At 37.6% G+C, this 21,991-nt stretch overlaps 1 protein-coding gene across 4 annotated transcripts in view; it reads right to left on the reverse strand.

Annotated features, from left to right (window-relative positions):
• Positions 1-21,991, reverse strand: part of ebf2 (EBF transcription factor 2) — a 39,314-nt gene that overhangs the window by 4,809 nt on the left and 12,514 nt on the right. For all 4 annotated transcript variants that reach the window (XM_038295497.1, XM_038295500.1, XM_038295498.1 and 1 more), the window contains exons 7-11: positions 4,692-4,773; positions 1,673-1,814; positions 537-667; positions 209-335; positions 28-116 (exon numbers count right to left, since the gene is read on the reverse strand). In XM_038295497.1, the coding sequence (XP_038151425.1) occupies positions 28-116; positions 209-335; positions 537-667; positions 1,673-1,814; positions 4,692-4,773 (571 nt within the window). The remainder of the gene's footprint in view (positions 1-27; positions 117-208; positions 336-536; positions 668-1,672; positions 1,815-4,691; positions 4,774-21,991) is intronic.

Here is a 21,991-nt window from a genome sequence, read left to right on the forward strand (position 1 = left end):
TCCTTAAGTGGGTAAGAAGTGTCTCACCTTGGCTAGTTTCTCTGGGTCACCTGGATGCCGGGGAATTATCTTCTGAAGTCGCTGAAAACCGTAGTCTATAGTTGGCTCATTAAGGGCTAGAAAAAAAATCATTAGGTTCTCACACCTTAGAAACAATTATTTTAAGTCCTGTATCAAGCTTTAATATTGCAAAAGTTCCTCTTAATACCTGTGTAGATGAAGCGTCCAGGTGCTCCCTTGCAGAACTGCTTCGATTTATATGACAGAGTTACCTCCACAACCCCAGGGATGTGTCGAGGAGGCGTCTGTACACGGATCGCATGTGGAGTGATCAGCTGAGAAGAAAGCATAGAAACAATGTCACCAAAGATGCGTCCCTTTGTCGTGTAAATATTTGGGCTAACTCATTACTGTGAGAGGATTCAATTGTTAAGACTGCTCATAAATCACCCAAATAATGAGACAAGCCATATGCTGCACATTTCATTTCGCAATATGTAGCATCATTAGTGGGATGTTTGGAAGACAACTTTTACCTCACTCCACACGAGCATGCTTCCAAACACCACCTGCAGTCCGTCGAAAAAGTTCTCCCCAATGACTATGACCATCGCCCCGCCGGTGGTCCAGCCTTCACTGGGGCTGATGGCTTTGATGCAGGGAGTAGCTAAAAGAGGAGAGAAAAGCTTTACTTACACAATATCAGATGGCTATCAATGAAAAATCAAAATACAAGGGGAAGTGGGTTAAAACATTTCCTACGTACTCTTCAAGAGTATTAGCAATGGTATTATTGAAATATTATTTTACATGCAGTAATGTTTTATGCGCCAAAGCAAAAAAATGATTGTACTTTTTTTGTAATTTGTCTAAAAAAAGCAGAATTTATTAGGTATGATTATCTTCTGTAATTTTTGTCTCTTGGTACATTACATACATTCCCAATCAAAACACGGAGTTTTGTGGTTTTAATCTAATAAAATCCAAAAATTATTAAATGTACTAGTATTTTTCCAACAGACTGTCATGGAGTAAGTGTAATTAAACCCAATTACACACTCGAATAACAAGATTAGTGTTTGACAAAAAAAAACGGCCAAAGGTCACTTAAATAGAAATGCATATATACATCCTATTTAAGGGGTTTAAGAAAAAATTTATTATAACAGATATCTAAACAGTAGGAAAAACTATGACCCTCTACTTATGTAAAAGTTTATATTAAATAAATAAAATGTTACTTGGTAAGATACAAGGCTTGTTGTTATAAATGTATACTTTTTTGTTTGCTTCTCAATGTACTTACCTGAGTTTTTAAATACTTGCTGCACTATCTAAAAAAATGATTGAAGAGATGATGAAGAAATGGCTTTGATAACTATATATTTTTCCTCTTTTTCAGTAAGAACATATTAAAACTTTTTTATTTTTCCCGATTTTTCTTATTTTATGGGATGAACAAATAATCAGTTATTACTTTGTTTTCCCCCCAATATAATCTGTAGCATGTTATTCAATCTCGATCATGATTTCAGATACAAAGAAGGTTTGTGGTGGTTGTGTGACAAAGCATAAAAAGGGTTACAAATACAACTATAAGACATTGCGATTACGTAAGGAGACATCACGGAAGCGGGAAGCTGAATCCCTTAAAGCAGCTTTATAGTTTTACCGTATTCCATGGTGTTCTCCACAGACTCTCCCGGCTCCAATCTGCGAGCTCGCCGGCCATGTTTAGAGTTGTTGTGGACAAACATATTGTCAGACACGGCCAGGACGTGTCCGTCTACGCTCACTGTGCTGGACAAGACCACCTGAGTGAAATGACAAGGTGGCCAAGTGGAAGATGCATGAGCAAACATGGAGTATTTAGACAACAGACTAAGAGTCAAAATGTCAGGTTACAACTGTACAAAAAAAAATTATAATTCCCCAACCAACAATTTGTTTTTCAATACAGGTGAACTTCATATATCTTAATGATAATCTAGCATCCCTGGGATTTCCTTATTACATCTGCATTGGGCTGCTTCACACTCCTCCACCAGGTCACCATATGGACTCCTCTCCTCCTAGCCAAACGTTTTGATTCATACAGCACACAACAGTCTCCGTTGTCTCCTCTTAATCCCTCAATGACAACAAACATATGAACCAAATCTCCCGTTTCAGCTGGTTGTTAAAGTGGTGGATGATGTATGGCTATCATAATGTGATTTTCTGCCTATTGCACATCCCTGCTTACATCTGGATCCCATAGGTGAGACTTAATAAGAGAATAGAAACAAGTATTTGTCCCCCTTATCTACAGTATTTATTTAGTTTTTTTCAGCACACTGCACCGTGTATTTTGAAATAATATGTACCATAAACCAGCTTTTGCCTTTTAGAGACACACATGGTGAAAGGCTTGCACATAAAAGAAGATAACTAAAAAGAGGAGTAAAAAAACATATGTTCTATAGGTGGTGGAAGGACAAGAAAAATAACTGTAAATTATCGATCAAGCAGCGCACTTCTACCCAGCCCTGGTCACCTTTTAACCCAAAGACCTAAAGTTTCTGAGCGCCTCTGTGCTCATAACTTCTCAGCATGTGTCACACAACAGGAGTTAAAGCAAACATGATGGGAGACGAAGACTGGGAGGTGCGGGGGGCAGTCGGACAGAGGGGTGTGCCGGGCAAAGGAGAATGCCAGAGAGAGGCCGCTAGTGCTGAAAGACGGCAAAGGAAGTGAGCTCGGGGAGTCCCTTGTGACCACTTCCTGGGTCACGGAGCATGACCTTCCCCATCTGGAGCCAATCACTCAATTCTTGACAACTTCCTGAAACACCTCAACCTATTTCCTGCACCCAGGCACCCCCAAAGCCATGTCTCCCTCATATCTAAATCTTTGGTTTTTCTTTCCATCTCTCTAACTTATTGATTTCTACCTTTCACCTTTACCTCCTCAAGCAGGACTTCCTCTGGGAAACTACTTCATGGACTTACCATGTGACCAATGTAGCAATAACAGCTTCTTTTTATGACTTTAAATGACATCCAGCTGCCAAATGGTCTAACTGGATACTAAAACGTAAACCGGTGCTGTAGTTGATCAATAATTTAACTCTGGTACTTAGTGATGAAGAGAGCTTGGGAGAGGGGAAAAGGAAAGCAGCTCCAGGTTTTAAAAACCACCTGAACATCCAATGAACTGGATGGGAGATTTGTTTTTCATGTGAAAAGTACCTACTGTAGGTGGATGAGAAAGCAGCCAGTAAGCATAGTTTGGACAACATTAAATTACGGACAGCACATTAGAGTGATGTGATGTCATTAAGGGCCCCTTAGATTAACCAATTAACTTGGACATTGGAGATGGTGATTTCAGATATTTCATCCTAACTAAACACGTCTTCTTCCCAAACTTATGTATATTATTATGTACATACAATGATAATAAAAATGATCCTGCATGATGCCTTTTTTTGTCTCATCTTAGAGAGTTTAACATAGCTGCCACTGGCTTTCATATGAACATTTCCATAGAATAACAGTTTAGACTGCTGGAAAAAATATATATGTTTTGAAGACTAGATTTTGATCTAGTTAAACTAAGGGTACCTTTACACCAGGATGCCTAGTCTTTAAGTAGGTGGACAAAGCAAACCCACCTCACTTGATTGGTGTACCTTCATGTTTAAAGTACTGTCATAGCCTCAGGCCATTTGGGTGCTATCACAAGATTTGCGCTATCACATATTTTAGCGACAGGCAGCAAATACAGAAGTAATTCTAATTAGTAAGAGCTCTTTACCTAAAGCAGTTCACACATTATTGCTAGTGTGAAATTATTGCTGTATATGTACTGTGTGTGATACAGGCAAATGAACACACCTTTGTATGTTTTTAGTTTTATTATGAAGAGATTTCAGCTTTTTGCTAGATTGGTGTTATTCGCATATTTTTGCTCTTTTTGAAAAGATTTGACTCGCAACATCCATGTGGGTTTCCATCGCAAAAGGATGTACAGATTTAACCCAGCAATATGGATTTTCTTTCCTACCCCTGATAAAATTCTTACTGTTGACCTCATGAAAGGTGAAGTAACAGAAGCAAAGCTGCAACAATTGGATGATTTCAGACTCAGGCTATGGCCTAATGTTGGGATTAAATAGATGGTGAATGAAGATTCAAAAGTGAAATCATTACTTCTTCTCATTTGTTTACCTTGCCTCTTTAGTTCAGTGGGTATTATAAATGCATTTACCCAGTAGGAATAATTCACCCAACTTCACTTACAAGTGAACCGAGGCAAACATTTCTAAGAGTTTGAATGTAAGCTTTTACATCTGCCAGTTGAAGCAGACTATGAACTAAACAACAACACTGCAATCATTTACTTTGGTCAAAAAACTTCAAATGTGAAAACATCTAATTGTCCCTTTTGTCTAAATCATAAAATGCAACTGTCCTACTTGAACGGAATGAGGAGGGAAAAGTTTTGGGGGATAAAAATCCTGGATTAAAAGTTGATTCAGGCGACAAGGTATATATTGAGATAGACATGATGAGAGGTTATAGTGTATCATAACACATCAGGTAAGGATGGGGTTTCTATCAGTGCGACAGTATTCTTCTATCTCTGGTATCACCAGTCTTTTTTATGTCCAAACACAAGGACTCATATACGTGCGCATTTTTATGTACCTGGAATCTTCTCATGTCCCTCGGGTTCCCTGCTGTCTTCAGACAATTCTGATTGCACTTCAGGAAAAACTTCAAGAAAAACCTGCAAAGGTAAACAAGAGGGCACACATTTTTTTAAGTTTTATATCAGCAACATATAAACTCTGTGACAGTCTAGTGTATGTAATTATTTTCCACCTTTTAACACAATAAATGTCGAAGGACAGATTTTTTTTTTTCACAGCCAGATCCTCTGTGATTGTAAGTACGCACATGCGATTAAAGTTCTGACATAAATCCCAGCTGTTTAGTTTAGTTTTAAAGTCAATGTTTTTACATTTTAAATCAAGTAATGAGATCTGGAAGCACAAGCCGAGTGAAAAGTGCTGCTGTGTTTCAAAGTAAGCCAGAGACAGTGATCTATGCCAGCGGACTCAGGGGACTGGAGTATCCCACAATGCCATATTTGAACCCCACATGGGAGCGCAGAGGGAAACGAAGTAGAGACAGCCACAGAGAAAATTAAATGAGAAAGTGGCAGTGCGAAGGTAGGGAAGAAGGCACACGCAGGTGCTCACATGGACATTTTTTTCCTTCTATTTTATGTGTCTCATTACATATGTAACTTGAATCCAATCCACTGCGGAACTGAAGAAAGGAAGAGGGGCACTGATAGCCCGAGCTACACATAGAAAACCTAAAAGAAAGGTGGAATAAATAGGAGAGAGGTAGACTACTGAAAGAGACTCCAAATCCCAGGTGTACACGGTTCTGAAACACAGCCAGCTGCCATAGCAACGCTGCTCTGCCGCAATCCCAAAGTCCCCACGCTGAGAGGCAAAGATGGGAAAGAGGAGGGAGACACCGGAGCACATTCCATCACGTAAAAACGGCAAAGAGACAGAGCAGGAATATAGAAATAAATAGAAAAAGAGGATAAGCAGTTTTGGTAAGGGGGGATGAGGTTTAAGGACACCCCATCAGGTGTTTTGCATGGGCACAACAAAGGTTTGCATTAAAAAAGAAAAACAATGGTTGCATGGTGATGTGACTGTATCATATATTCAGCATTTAAAATAAATTTTCACTACATTTAACATAAAGGACTGAGGAACATTTGTTTCTGTTGATGATGTGCTTGTGTCTCCTACTAATACTTCCTAAGGAAGGAAGGAACCAACGAAGGAACCAAGAAAGGAAAACCTTATTAGTTCTTGATAGTCCACCATCTAGGATTTTCACAGCTGCAACTCCTTTTCCATCCCTGTGTTCCAGTGAAATGTGCACATTTTTAAAATCCCTGTCTACTTTTGTTTGCTTATCTTGAAAAGCTGCATTATAGGCAAATCAACTTTGTAATTTCATCAACTCTGAATGTTCTGCCACAAATGATATTTGCAGACAAACACAAAGAGCCTCTCCTACAGGGCTTTCTGTGCCAAGTGACCTCTGCACATTCTGCAGCCCAAAAAAGGCTGGGTTGCCCAGTGCATTGCGTAGTTAGAAAAGCTGCAGGACATTTCTGTTTTTTGGGGGGGTTTGTTAGCACAATATTAAATTGAAAAGCAATGAAATATGTTAGGAACTGAATTATCAACAATTCATTTAAAAACAGAATAAGCATGCAAACTACTCAGAACTATTAAGACGAGGGAGTTTATCAAAGCTGCTTATGTGGATTTTGAATTTAATAAACAGTAAGATGCAGAAGGATGCCTGTTATTTAATGACTTGGACGAGTAACAACAAGAAAACCTATCTATCTGGATTTTTTTTTACTGCCTATGTCAGAGAGAACAGTAACTAAATCTAGCAAAGAATAATATTTACTATACTTTAAAATAATAAGAAAAACAGTGAAGTAAAAGACGGACAACAATACGGAATAATCTTCTCTATGTTGTGTATGCTGGAATTATAAACCGTGACTAAGTTTACCCTCACTGACTTCAGCAGCTTTTCAGTTGTAGACAGTGATGTTAGAATCTGCACTAATTTGACTAGCTGGTGGTAATATAGATGGATATTGCAAAAGTAGATAAAACACTTGAACTGATCAACAAAACACAACCTGAGTGAATTCTGTTAATTATACTGCTTTGCTAATGAAGGTTACCATTAAAATGCCATCACCAACACTTAAAAATGCAGCAAGATTCTGGTTTATATTATGTACAAATAAAATCATTTATTATCATAGAGGCCCCCGATCTATTCTTTTTCTGTGTTTTATCATTAATTGACAGCTGCTTATAATATTTCTATTCTTTTACAAGTTAAGTCTAGCTTTGATCTGTATTTTATACTTTTATTTTTTACACTTCTAAAAGTAAACATTTTACTATGCATCACTGTATGTTGGCAGTTTTCAATATTAAACTGTATTTGAATAGTAGTTTAGATGATACCTTTACAAGTATCATATAATGAAAAAGAGAATATAGAGCTGCAGTGAATAAGGATTTTGTTTCTTATTATTTCCAACATAATCCTAAAGAAAAAAGAAAAGATGTTCCAAGCCAAAAATAGATTTACATATATATTAACTAACTTTTTATCAAATACTTCCATTTTAATTATTTCATATGGTAATAGTCCTCAGGTGTCCCTGTGTTTAAAAGTGTGTACATGATGTATAATCCTGGCAGCCATGCTTTTAGGGGGCTGCAGCAAAAACTGCCAGATCACTGATGCACTCTAACTCAAAATTCCCTGAAAAGTATCTTTCTTACAGAAGCCCTGAACGGCAATAGAGAAAAAAATCTGGAAAAGTTTGAAGTTTGAAAACCAGGCATCTCTGTATGGAGGATCAACTCTGCCATATTTAAAAATAACTACAGAAATAAATGAATGCTCAATAAATAAATAAGCATACAATTAATTGCCCCCCAAAATACAATAAACAAATAAATGTAGGTAGAAATTAAATTATACAGTGAGACATAAATGTATATATCTCTTTTGATTACCTTTTTAATTTATTCACCTTTGTAATAATTACCGTATGTATTTATTTTACATTATAATCTTCAACTTTATTTATTTATTACTTATTTTTTAAGTATTTATTTATGTGCGTGTGACAATATTTTTGTCTGTTTTATTCTTCCTTTGTATTTTTTTACCCTATTTATTTCTTCAATGCTATTTCTGCCTCATTATGCAAATGAGAGGGGTGTGTCTTAGAGTCAACTCCATATCTATGACCATACAGTTGAAGAATACAGTCGTAAGTGACTATCTGTCTTATGAAGTCAGTGCCTCTAGTAGCAAAATAAATTATTACAAGATTTTGTTATGTTTTTTTTTTATTTTTGCTTGCCTTTCAGGGCAGAAAATAATGCAAGAAAAAAATTACTTAAAACTTTTCTTTTGCAGATTTTTTTTTGCCTTTCACGGCTTCCGTACATCCTCTACTTATGCTGATGCAATTATTTTCACTATTCTGCATTGCATTTTACTCCAATAAAGTACTTGTTCCATCACTATCACTGTTTCAACTAAACAAACAATAACAGTAAGGAGAAAAATGCCCCAGAAGGAGGCCGTGGTTTGTTGGCCTGCATGGGTCGGTTTGAACCCACCCACATCGTGCTCTTAGCAAAACATAAGTCATCTTAATGTAGAGCGGCTGTGTGGAGAGGAAATTCATATTGGCCCCCACAGCCCTGGATCCTCCCACTGAATACTAATCTTTCCCTCATTCTCTCAGCTTTACTCATCATTTCTCCATCTCTTGCTCCAGTGTCCTCCCTTGTGAAAAGGACCTGGCTTGCAACTAGTTCTCGGTTCCAACTTGCCTCTAATATTACTAGAGCTGAGTTATGCTCTTGGAGGACAATCAATATTGATGTTGGCAGAGAGTGATTACAATTTATCTGTCAGAGCTCAGACCTTCCACCTCAGAGCTGCAGTAGACCTGAGTTTGTAGCGGAAATGTAACATGGCATATCTGTAATTTTCACACACCACAATGTAATATCACTTCTAATAGATGTCTGATGTTATGGAGACTGTGATAAAGGGGAAAATCTTTCAGAAAAGTTAGAAGATGTGTGCTTTAGATGAGCATTTTGTGCTCCCATTTCATTTAAACATATAGTATCACCTTTCAAAACTATTCCCTGAGCCTGAAATTTTCAATTTTTTTCATGTTTGAACCACAAAATAGGTTTTAATCCACATTTTATCAGATAGATGGAAACAATCTTATACAGTAGTTGAGTGGAAAAAAATATTTATTATATCTGAAAAGTGATATTCCGTTTGTATTCTCTTAAATCAGTACTTTATACTTTCTGTAATTCAATCTTTTAGGTTATATGTTTTTGCAGCTTAGAACTGTAAGATTGTATGGAGAGATTCAATGAGCATCAGTTTTCATGTGCTGCCATTTATTCCTACGCACTTTGGCTCTGGTCTTTGACTTGACCATTTTACATGTCGACATATTTTGATTCAAACCATTGGAGCTGTAAGTTTATAGTCATTGTCCTACAGGGAAGTGAACTCAAGTATTTGGTAACCTGTAGACATTTTTCAGGACTCACTTTATATAGTTTCATCTAGGGCTGAAATAATTTATTGGATTAATCGTGATTATTTGATTATTGAAATGATTGTCAACTTATTAAGTATTTGTTAAATGGAACATATAGACTGCAAAACAAGCTTTTAGCTAACAGAGCGACCCACCTAGTGCAGTAACTATACCAAAATTGTAAAAAAATATATATATATTTTAAATTTAAAATGAAAAAAAAATGTCATCTGTTACTCTGCTCTATCCAGAACTCTTAGTGGAAAACTTTCATTTCATAAAAAGTTTTCTTTAAGGAACCTTTGGCTATCCAATTATTAATCAATTAATGTAAAAAAAAATATTTGATATTAAGTATTTAATTGACTTGCAAAAAATCATAAGTTGCAGCCCTAGTTTCTTCTATCTCCCCAGTATCTCTGATAAGCTTTCCAGTCACTGTTAAAGAAATGCATCCCAACAGCATGATGCTGCCACCACCATTTTTCAACCTACAGAGGTTTTGCATGAGGATTGGATCCCTGCAGGTACCTCCAAAGTTCCTCTAGAGTACCTCTAGGTTTCTTTTCTGATTTCTGCTTTTATTGCCAGGGGGAGGGAGGGATGGATGGATGGATGGATGGATGGATGGATGGATGGATGGATGGATGGATGGATGGATGGATGGATGGATGGATGGATGGATGGATGGATGGATGGATGGATGGATGGATGGATGGATGGATGGATACAGTTAAGTATACAGTAGTTAAGTTCAAGGATGCTGAAGTAATCTGCAAGCCCACATAAAATTGACAAGCCTCTTAAAAAGACTGTTGTCCACTGCAGTATCTCCTGACACTGGTTTGGTAACACCAGCTTCTTCTGCAGCTGACGGAACAATCCACCGTCAAACTTGTGACTGGCTGACATGACTGCGATTCACTGAACTGAGGACCAAGGTCCCAAAACAAACCATCACCCTAATCCAGCGGCTGTCTACATCCATTTCTGGCTTCATTCGCTTTCTGAGGGTTCTTGACCTTATTTGTTGACTTCTTCTCATCATTCTTTGTTTATATGACACCAGATGCCACATGGGCATGCAGAAACACACACACACAGTGAAACACACCCACTCGCTCTTTAATATACTGACACACCCACCTTTGGACACCCCCCCCCCATGACCACCGTACCCAAAAACCCATTGAGTCAACTTTTCACCCCCCCCAGTTCGGACGCACACAGCTGCAAATGCTGAAATTAAAGCGAGACATTGACGCATATATTAGCATGCATTAGCCGCTTCCCTCTGCCCACTTAACATGCAAATCTCCCAGCCCCGTCGCCTCGCACCTTCTGCCACACATTCATTTGCTGAATTATAATTAGACTAATCTTGCATAATTAATAAGAAGTTGAGGACCCTCTGGTTTTTTTTATTACCCCCCTCCCACCCCCCCACCATGGTTGCAAAAGTTTAATTTTGCTGTTGTTTGTTTTGTTTTGGTGAAGTAACACACCCACACAGCATAGTGTACAACACACAGCTAAGAATTGGAGGTAATCCTTGTCTCACGGGGAAATTTGTACAGAACAGCCCTTTTCAAAGAACTTCTCATGAAAGTGTGCTTGTTTGAAATCTGATGACGCTACATATTTACAGAATCTCTGCCCAATAATGCAGGTTACTCTCTGCTAATATCACTTTCAAGTGAGTGACTTGCTAATTTATCAAGTGTAAATAAGACCAACTGGAAAATCCAATGTTTTATACTGGAGTTACAGTGTTAGTTTTAAGGGTTCAACAAGAGCATATAATAAAATCCTTCATAAATAAAAAGTAAGTTAAGGGCTAAAAAAAAAAAAAAAAATACGAAAGAGTCCAAGACGTGTCTTTGGGCAATTTTCTCAACAAAAGTAAGATTTTTCTAATTTCATCTAAGCTTCATGTGGACAGGGTTCATAAACTATGCTTTCATCCTCTTTAATACCATCTGTCTTCAGATTTTTTTTTTCTTTAGCCAAAAAGCATCCATGAGGTTAAGTTGGTTATCAGTCCAACAAAGGTGGCGTCAGAGTTCCTGCTAGTTCTACTCAGTTTGATTTGACTAATCAAGAGATTTGTAACTTAAGATGATTACATAAGCAATAAATGATTTAACAACTTTCTCACCTATTAACTTTATATTACATACTATTTGTCATGAGTAAGTTAATAAAACTCTGCTAGTGTGTGACTAAAGCACTTTTACCCCAATAGCAATGAGAAAAAGTTGGTTTTTCTTTTTTGATAAAATTTCAGTACCAGACAGAGAAAATTTGAGTAAATACAAAAAAAAATCAAGGGAGAAAAAACTGTCTCGGTCAACCCTGTCCAAACTAAACAAAAAACATTATATTAGGTCCTGGGAAACAGAAATTTGAAGATTGATTAAAATAAAAGTGATTGACGTCATTTAAAGAGCTACAAATCAATTTTTAGGGCCTTTACTCCAGAAAATGAAAGCGACAGAGCAAAAATGAATGAGTGCTTCAAGGTGAATTTTGCTCATTTATGTAGCTGTAAATAAATACAACATGTCAAGACATTCAAAAAAAGTTAAATTCAAATACAGAAAAACATATAGTGTATTTCACCCAGTCCTAACAGTTTAGGTTATTATGTTAAATCAGTAAAAGTTTGCTATTTAAAGCTACAGTGTGTAACTTTTAGCGACATCTAGCGGTCAGACTGCAGACTGCAGCAACATGAACATCTCCCCCACACCGCTTCTCCCCCCCAACAGTACGGCGAGCGTTACGGGACAAAATGTCTTCCACGACGTCCGCATCACCTACCTTCTCAAGTGATGAGGTTTGTTTACATTGATAATTTTACAGATAGTATTTCATTAGTCTGTGTAGGGTATAGATTTCATGTAGACTTAAGATAATAAATATACCCGTTATTTTTTCTACATTGTTGTGACATTTTGGCGATCTCGCAATCGCTAGTTTGTTGGCTCTGCGCTGCCGTAGCGCAAAGATGTCTGCCTCCATGGCTGCGAGACCCGCTCCTATGTAATTATAAATAACGAATTCTAAGGCAACGCAAATATTAAAGTTAAGAGGCTGAGCTCGTAGATGATGATAAATAACATAGTTATGTATAATATATTACGTTTCTGACTGTATATCCCTGTAATTATTACACACTGTAGCTTTAAGGAAGATTTCATTTGCTCATTGACGAAGTAATCAGCAATCCTTCTGGAATGTTCTTAAAGGTGGACTCCCTTCTACCTGTGTTTTAAATTTGGCAAAGCATTTCTGAAATATGGAGTATTACAATCAGAGGCTGTTGTGATGGTTTAGGTTTGGTCTTTTGCCTCTTCAGAACCTGAAATATTTTCTCTTCTGATTATTTCTTCTCTCTAGTTTCAGAGGTGTCAAGACTCTAGATAGTAACTGTACTTAAGTAGCAGTTTTTTGGTATTTGTACTTCCCTTGAGTATTTATTTTTCAGACAGCTTTTACTTTTGCCCTCTACAATTGAAAAATATACCTGTACTCACTACTCTTTACTTTCTACAGACTGGCTTGTTACTTTAATACACACGGATAATGACGCAATATCTGCAACAAAACAGACGGAAATCAAGAGCCTGAGGAGAATTAGTCCAGTTCAAGCCATGTTTGTTAATAGAAAACACTGATAGTGACATGGATGAAGACATTGGTAAGGAAAACATTTCAGATGATGATGAATCAGATTCTGAGATGCACACCAGCAGAGCCTTGTTTGAAAGGCTTCAAAAGATTATCAAAATAATTGAAATTTAGGTTGTAATAAACTATTAAACAGTTTTTGCCAACTCTTGATAGCAGTTGTTGCCATAAGTGGCACAACCGGTTTTAGGGTTAAGGAGCCACTGCTTTTTCCAAGGGCCAAATTAGTTAGAATTATGTTTTTCTCTTAATGGTGCCGTTATTGAAACACTGCTTTTTGCATTTAATCAAGCTGTCTTTTTATTATATTTTATAGAAGACCAAAAACAATAAAGTGTGCTAAAAATAAAAAATGAAATATATATAAGGGCAAAAAGGACATTTTTAAGGCACTATATATAACAAATATTCACTAACTTTTGCAATATTGGATTCATATTTCCAAACCAGGCTTCATTTAATATACACTTTCCCATAAAGTAGCAACTGATAGAGGATTATTAGAAAAAAGCTTAGATTTTAAACACTTGCAATCAAAATGCAGCACATCAGACTGGAAAACATATTTCTCCAGGCAGCAATATTGGAACACACATAACAAAAATGTTCTCTTCTTTTTTATTTGTTTAAAGGATAACTACAACCTTGTCCATAAATTCACTTCTCTGATAAATTATGCAGCTGTCAGTTGGAGGATAAAATCATTTTTCAAGCATTTTCTCTTTTTGCTGCCATCATTCTGAGTTAGATTCTGCCAGCAAAAATACAGCTCTCAATAACCCGACACAGAAATTCCAGGGCCTTTGTTATTTTAAAATATATTTTTCAAAAACTATGTTCTCTGTCAATATTTTTAAATAAAATATTCTATTAGTTGATATTTTTTCATTTAAAACCCTCAAAGAAACCATTCACTTGCTCTCGGATGGATTTCATCAGTAATTATCTTAATATTGTGACACAATTTTTTGCTCTAACTCATCTCTGTTAACCCCATGTTTTTGTCTTCAACAGACCAAATAGGCCTCAGTGAGATTATCCCAAATGCTGCAAATAACTTTTCCAAAAACAAGTTCAAAGACCAAATGTCAAGTCCTGGCACTGAAAACAATTTAAAAAAGGCAGGTTGTATAGTTTCGTTCTTTAAAGGGAGCACTCTGTTTCTCATTTCTCAGTCCATCTGTTACACATAAGTGGCTCTCTCTACTTTACACATGGCCTTAATCATCTGGTGAGCACCTAAGCTTAACAGAAACTTTCATAGAATTTCATCAGTACTAATCATTGTTGACATAAACTGCCTTCTCACATTGTCATAAAACACATCGGCCTCTGAGCCCTGGGGAATACAGCCTTGCTGGCAGCAGGAATCAGAAAACGGTTGGATGTAAAATATAATTCAGTTAGAATCACAACTATGTGAGGTTTCATCTCTTTTAAGTCTGATGTAGTGCAAATGTGGTAATTATGTAAAAGAAAGATAATAACTGTAATGCAACAGCATTAACAATACTTCTTGATCCACTATATCTTGCCTCCTGGATACAGGGTGGTAGGAATAGGAATCCATATAAAAGAAAAACGAAGAAGAGGGATAGACAGAGGAAGAGAAGGAGATTGTTGACGTCCTGTGTGCAAGGCCATCACTCATCAGAAATCCCCTCCATTACCCCCCCACCCTGAAAAAACAAAACAGTGTCCTGACATGGCGGTGGAGGGGAGCTGCAGGGAGGAAAATTAGGAAACCAGATGTGAAGCATTAAAACATACTGACATGCTGAGGGCCTTCCTCTGCCACACTCACACACTAAGAGCACTAACTCATACAGCAGCCACACATGCATGTGTCACACAAAGCCTGCAAGAACCACACAAAACACACACAAAAAAAGTCAAAGTCAAGCAACCATATGTGCACAATCAGTCATGCAAATTTTTATTGGCAAAAATAATGCCTCAGTATTAATATCTTAAAGTTATCTGTAAAGAAACAGGGGGATAACTTTGTTAAAACAGGCAACTGTGGAGTCAAAACATGCTGCAGCTCATCACTACTGATAGAAATCTGGACGAACCGATCCTTAATTCCAAGACATCAGGCTACAGATGGGTCATCATGCATCATTGTATGGATATGCATCCAATTAGTACATGTTCCCCAGCTGAGGATCAACTTTGGGTGATTTGTTTTCTTTCATGAGGAGATTTGGACTGTGTGTGTTAGTAAAAAGGGGGGTCTTTGGGGGTGGTAGTAGGTAATAAATACCCCTAGACCAGGGTCCCTTGGCAGACTGGAAGCTAGACTGGTCATCAGGGTTAACACCCGGGGCACATGACCTCTGACACTGCTAATGGGGCACAGAAAACCCTCCACGAACTGATACCTCCTCTGTTGCATACCACCACAGGACCTTTCACACTGGTTCCTCCAGACACTTCCCCTCCTCCTCCAAAAACATACAAGGAACTCTGCTGCTTCAGCTTCAATCACCAGACCAACATCTTGGCCCTAAAATTATTTTTGTTTTCTCTGTCATTCTCCAACATCTCTTTAAACACACTGATATGTATGAAAAGTTTAAAAACGGGTTAAATATAGCACCTTACTGGTCAGATTTACTCTGCTATTTTACATTTTGACAATGCAATACAAATCTTAAGTGTATTATGAATAGATGATGCAAAGACATGAAAACATGAAAACTGTGTCAGACATTGCTACAATTAAGTCTTTTGGGGCATGAATTTTTTAACTTTGTGCACATTAAAACTGAAATTAAGCCCAACTTTGAAAAATACATCAAGCTCAGTCATAGAGAGAGTACATGAGAAGTAATTTTCCAATCTTGCAATGGTTCCTTAATTGGATTTTAGATTAGACTTTGACTATACCTTTCTGTCACATTCATATTCTTTTTTCTAAACTATTCCATTGTAGCTCTAGGTGTATGTTTAGGCCAATTTTGCTGCCAGAAGGTGAACCCAGTTTCAAGCCTCGAGCCACTTTTAACTGGTTTTCCTCCAGGACCTCCATGTATTTTGTTCCATTCATCTTCCCATCAAATCCAACTAGCTTCCTTTTCAGTACTAATTTAAAGTACCCCCACAGCATCATGCTGCTACAACTATGTTCCACAGTAAGGACTGCATTGTCAGCATTCAATTCAATGTTATTTTTCTTCTTCCCATAGCCTTTTGAACAACTCCTGAAACTTTTATTCCAAGCTCATCTCATTATAAAGCAACAATAAAAATGCTGAGAATCTGTAGTAAAATAATTACTGAGACAGTAATGTAGTTTTCTTCAGAAAGATTGAATCTTTGCTGTTTATTCCTTTGGTCCCTGGATTGGCTGCTGCCTACCAGGCTGTTTTCACCCTGCAACATTAGTTTAGACCCAGCCCACCACTACATTGGAGAACTGTGACAAAGCCAAACATTTTTAACCACGGGTGCTGATTTATAGAGCTCAGTAATGCTGTAAAACTTTCAGACATCCCACCACGAAAAATTGACTGTGGCACAGCAGAACTAGGAGGAATAAAGCCTGCTGATGAGAAACGTAAACTAGAGGCACTCCAACATTGCAACAGGGTTCCTCCTGGGTCCAAAAGCAGTTTTACTGCACAACCTCTCACCTGATTCTAAATGTGCATTCTAACTATTTCAAATGAATTAATGTTTCGGTCTCTAAGGCAAAGCCAAAAGCGGAGATTGCATACAGAGCTTAGCCACATGGGACTGTGTTCACTCTGCCAAATAGATGGATATAGAGGGATATTCAGAGTCTAAAGTACATGAATTCACAACCAGGACGGGGAATAGACGTCCCATCAGTGGTCTGACCTCTCCCAGCATGCTCGATGGATCCTGAGGGACGAACATTCAAAATCTATTCTCACAACTGTCAGATGGAGATACAGAGTAACACCAACAAATGAATAAAGGGTCACCTGTAATATAGAAACGCTAATGTTTCCTTTTTAATACTCTTTCAGTCAATCTGCCACGTATCAGGCTCACCAATAACATGTGCGCATCAAACCCTGACCCAAACCTCCCTCTGAGAAGAACAATGAATCTGGGATGGATGGCACCAAGAGAGAAGAGAGGAGAGGGAAGCAAAAACAGAAGGAGAAGAGATGTCTTCTTAATTAGCCAGTAATGATAAGATCTGACAAACAACATCTGTTTCCAGAAAGAAGGAGGAGGTGGAGGAAGGCTGAAGGAGGGAGAGTGAGGGAAATGTTTGAGAGGGAGAAGGTGCGAGAGCGAGAGAGGCAGCTAAGAAACCTGTGAAGCCTGAACAACAGGGACCTGCTTGTAAGAAAGTAAATGGGGAATGGAGGGGATGTGTATGAGGGAGGGAACACTTTGTAGCGTGACACAATAGAGAAACGTTGGATGAGAAGTATAACAGAAGAGGGAGAAAGACAGACAGGGGAGAGAAATCTGACAGGGTTGAGGGAGTCCAAGAGCCAGGACGCGAATGATAGACAGAGAGAGGAAAACAGATCAAACTTGGACAAAAACACAGAACAGAGAGAAGTATGGAGACAACAAGCTGGAAGAGAAGGAGAGAAGACGAACGTGTGAATAAGGTGAGGAATCATCCTGAGGTCCAGGGTGTTGTAATTTACTGTCCGTGCCTAATACGCTGCAAATGTGTAAGAGCCGAGGCCAGCAAGGGGAGCTGGGTGGCTGAGGAGGCTGAGGGGGAGGCAGCAGAGTATCTGGGCTCTCAGCAGGCCTGCTGGGAGCCTGTCAGTAGTCACATCACCCCCTGCCCTCCGTCCTGACAGATTCATCAGAGCCCCAACACATTCAGTAACAGCAATACATTTAAAAGACTTCAGTAAAATTAGCCTACAATTTCCACCTTGGATTAAGTTGGAAAGTCAACTTGAAGTACATTACAGAAAAATGCAATCTAAACACATATAAAAAAATCTGTTTTTTTTAACAGATATTTTTCCTGTTTTACTAAATAATATTCACTTTGTCAACTTTCCATTCGTTTCCTGGCCAACAGTCTCTGCAAGCTGTTTCATCATGCCTCCTCCACTGCAACCCCTTAACATGCAGGATATCAGAGAAAATAATAAGTATGTTTTTCTAAATGTTCTCTACAGAATATATGCATTTACTTAAAAAGAATTTGCTTTACTATATACATTATCCCTGCTTAACGATCAAATTTGACATTTTATGATGAGCACAGCTCTAGTCTTCCATTATTTTAAAATATTTAGACACCAGTAAAAGTTTTAACATGTAATTATTTTATGTTAAATTCTTAACCTGTCTGCTTACGAACCCAAAAGAAGTGCTATTGTTGCTGGAAGCTGGTTTCTAATCGAATCTATTTTAGGCAATGCAACAGATGTGTAAATATTAGTTCTCGAAAAGGTCATCACAAACCCAAGAAGAGCTGTAAGGAAACTTGATTCCTGAGAAAATCACAGTCTTTCCAGATCCCAGAATAACAAACAGAAAAACAAGGTGACTGGCAGAGCTGGGACAGCAGCAGGGGGGCATTGTTAAGTCATCTGTGAAATTTAAGACCCTAATGGGGAGTTTGACCAAACAGTCACAAACCTGAGTGTTTCCCCTCCTTCAGCAGCAACATCAGCTTAAAGAAAAAGGCCTTATCCCTAAATACCACCACTACCTGGCCTCTCATACCTCAAACAGCAAACAGCAAAAGCAAGATTTTAAGGTAATGTTACCAACTCTATTTCTGATTTTATATAATATGCTCATATTTTTCAATACAAAATACAAACATTATATATACATAATATATATATATTATATATATTATTATATATACATAATATATATATATTATATTATATATTATATATATTATATATATAATATATATATATATATAATATATATATTATATATATATATATTAGAATACAAACATTTCTCATGCTCTTTCTGGCTCTCATGCCTGCTTCTGTTCATCCCCCATAAAAACAAACCAGATCCAACCGAGGCTGAATTCAAAAACAGTTGTTTAGGAGGATTAATCAGCTCCAACCAGACCTGTAATCTGCCATATTTCATAAACGTCCCGTTCACACTGGAGTAAAAGGCTACATGAGATATTTCAAAGAGCGGCTCAACCAAAGGTCCCTGAACTTTTTTTCTTCTGTCTAACTCAGAGTGAGGCCCTGGCTGTCTGAAACTGTACCTGTCACTGATTTTGATATTTCAGACACTCTTCTTCTCTCCCTGTCTGTCTTTGTGTCATTCTTCCTCTCACGTCGCCCCAAGGGAGGAGCCATCTTCATGCTCCTGTGCGAGTTACTCAGTGGTCCAACCTGTGTGCTGTTTCACTGTGTGCATTAGAGCCTCAGGCCCCCTGTCGCCACGCTGGCTGGTCCCTCCCTGCCTGAGGGGCTTACTGACAGGAGGTCTGGAGGGACTGGACAGTAGCGGCCCACCGGGAAGAGGCCTGTGACAGTGGACTGAGTGGCACAAGGGGTCTGACTTTGACTCTGTGCCGTTTAACCACCCGTAATGATCTATGAATCAGTCTGGACAAATTTGTGGGGGAAAAAATAATGCACCAATAAAATAAAATGAATAAATAAAATCTAACTTAAAACTGTCCGAGTTTTGCACAAGTTTCATCTCAGATATAAAGTTCAGTGTCCTTGTAATCATCAAAAATCTATTGTATGTGTTCACTGATTTGATTTTAAACAATCCCTTTAAAGAAATACAACTAGCACACTCGTTGAATTTAATTCCTGATCCAAGTTTCTAGGAAAGTCTGAGCAGCATTCTATAACATTTGTTTTTTCTGAAGGTATATATGCAATGTGACACAGAGGCACATTTGTTTTGGCCACTCAATAACCAGTTAGGACAGCCGCATTCTGGTCTCCCCACCTCAAACTGTAGTTAAAATGGTAAAGAAAAAGTGCTTAAAAACACATTGTTAGAAAACTAAGAGTGAAGAGCGGCATCTTGGAGTCCCCCAGTTTCCACAAAAGCCATAAGAGGTTATCTCCTTGCCATATTTTGCCACACAAGAAGGTTTTTTTCTGTCCTACCATCACAAATGAAAAGGCTCTAAATCAACTGCTGCTGAGTATGTTGGTCAAATGAGACTGCAGACATTATGGTGACAAACACTTCAAATGGAAATGCAGGAAGAATCTGTGGAAATGCATCTTATATCCATCTTCAAGCATGGTAGAGGATCTTGGTGGCTGTGGGATTGGTTTCTTTCCAACGGGCAAATATACTGATAGCATGGGGCTCAATTAGGTCTTTCAGTTGAATATTGATCTAAAGAAGATGGAAAAAAATATTTAGAAATGTTTAACCAGAAAACAAAATCATCCCAATCCCATGGCCATAATTGACTACTTTTCTATCAAAAGGATGGAAACTCCCATGGAGAGAATGTGTTCGATGGGAAGTTTTCCACTTCTTCCCTAAAAATGATTCAGGACACTGAACAGTGTGGAAAGATACATGATCTGATCTTATTTAATGTAACACAAAAAGTGCTGAAGAGGAGTTGTATAAATCTCTCCTTTTTTTTTTACCATCCACTGTATATATCTGGATGCATTGTGTATACTTCTTGCACGTTTTCCTCCTTTGTGCACCTTCTGTTTGTTTGTAAGAGCAAATGTCACAAGTGAATTTCTCCATTTTAAGATTAATAACGTTCTATTAAGTTCTGTATAAAGTATTAACAATGTCTTTTATGAGTTTTTCAAAACAAAACCCACAATTTTTAGCATATATTTCCCTCTGCAAATATGTTTACCGAAATTAGAGTTTCTTTTTTCAGTATTGTGGCTGTCTTAAAATTTGCTGTTTCTAATGAAAGCATAAATCTTCCAAATTATGTTCCCAAATCAGCTTAACCTCATTAGGCAACAAAATACTTCCTTTGTGAAAAAAACATGAGCTTCTTTGCCTTAATAATAATAATAATAATAAAAATAAACAATTATTATTATTATTATTATTATTATTATTATTATTACACTTGCTAAGTATGTAAACATGTCTGTGTCTTTTTACACTCATGAATTTGATTGTGTAAGCAGCTATAATAGACAAATATCTATACAGTGAGTGTGAGAAAACAGTCTTCCAAAATGACATTGTTGTCTCAGACATAAAATCTTAGCGTGCCTATATACCAACCATACAGAGCGACTTGGCGGCAGATTTTGAGTACGCATCTGGGAGTGGGGAGGAATTCGACCCCTGACACGGTCCAAAAAAATGCTGCAGCATTTATTCTCTGGCTGATAGTTTAATGTTCTTTTCCCAAAGACTTTTTAGCTTTTGTTGTTTTGGCTGCGAGCTGAAAAATTAGCAGTAAATGGGGGAACTGGTGCGGCCTGCTGTGAGGGCATGGTAGAGGGCCTTCACGAAACTGCTGCATGTATTTTTTATTTGCTTCTGACAAGCTGGGAACAAGCAGATGGAAAGGGTAACTTCGAAACAGATGGTCAGACTGACATAACACATCAGCAAACATTTGCATAAAGCAACAAATGAGATATTAATTTACAGTCAAACTTTGTAAAGATACTTCAAACTTCAAGCTAAAGTCAAACATTGTTCTACTAAGATATAATTTGTATTATTCAGCTTTAAGCTTGAACAACAAATAGCAACTAATAAAAGCAATACTTAAACCAGGGATTTATAGTTAAGTTGAAAGTAACAATTTTTCTACTGAATTGATTTGCAAAGATACAACATATATAAACCAGCTCTGTTCACAAGCTGAAAACAACATGTACCTGAGGCACATAACCAGAACCAGGACTACAAACAGATCAATACAGCCCACAACCTGAGATTAGGAGTAATGGATTCCTGTTGTAGTTGAGACTCTGAAGTCATTTTCAGCACAAATCACATCAACAGAATATTAAAGGTTTATGATATGTCTGATGTTTACATGTCTCAGAATAAAAAAAATAATTCATAAAAGAAAGTGAGATTTTTCTGTAAGTTAATTTTGACCAAGGGGGGAGGGAGGAAAAAGCCTTATTGACAGCATTGGAAAATTTCTATCGATTATTCCTCTTTT

The sequence above is a fragment of the Cyprinodon tularosa genome, unplaced genomic scaffold (genome assembly GCF_016077235.1).
Source record: "Cyprinodon tularosa strain WSP-4 unplaced genomic scaffold, ASM1607723v1 ctg356, whole genome shotgun sequence".
Taxonomy (NCBI): Eukaryota; Metazoa; Chordata; class Actinopteri; order Cyprinodontiformes; family Cyprinodontidae; genus Cyprinodon; species Cyprinodon tularosa.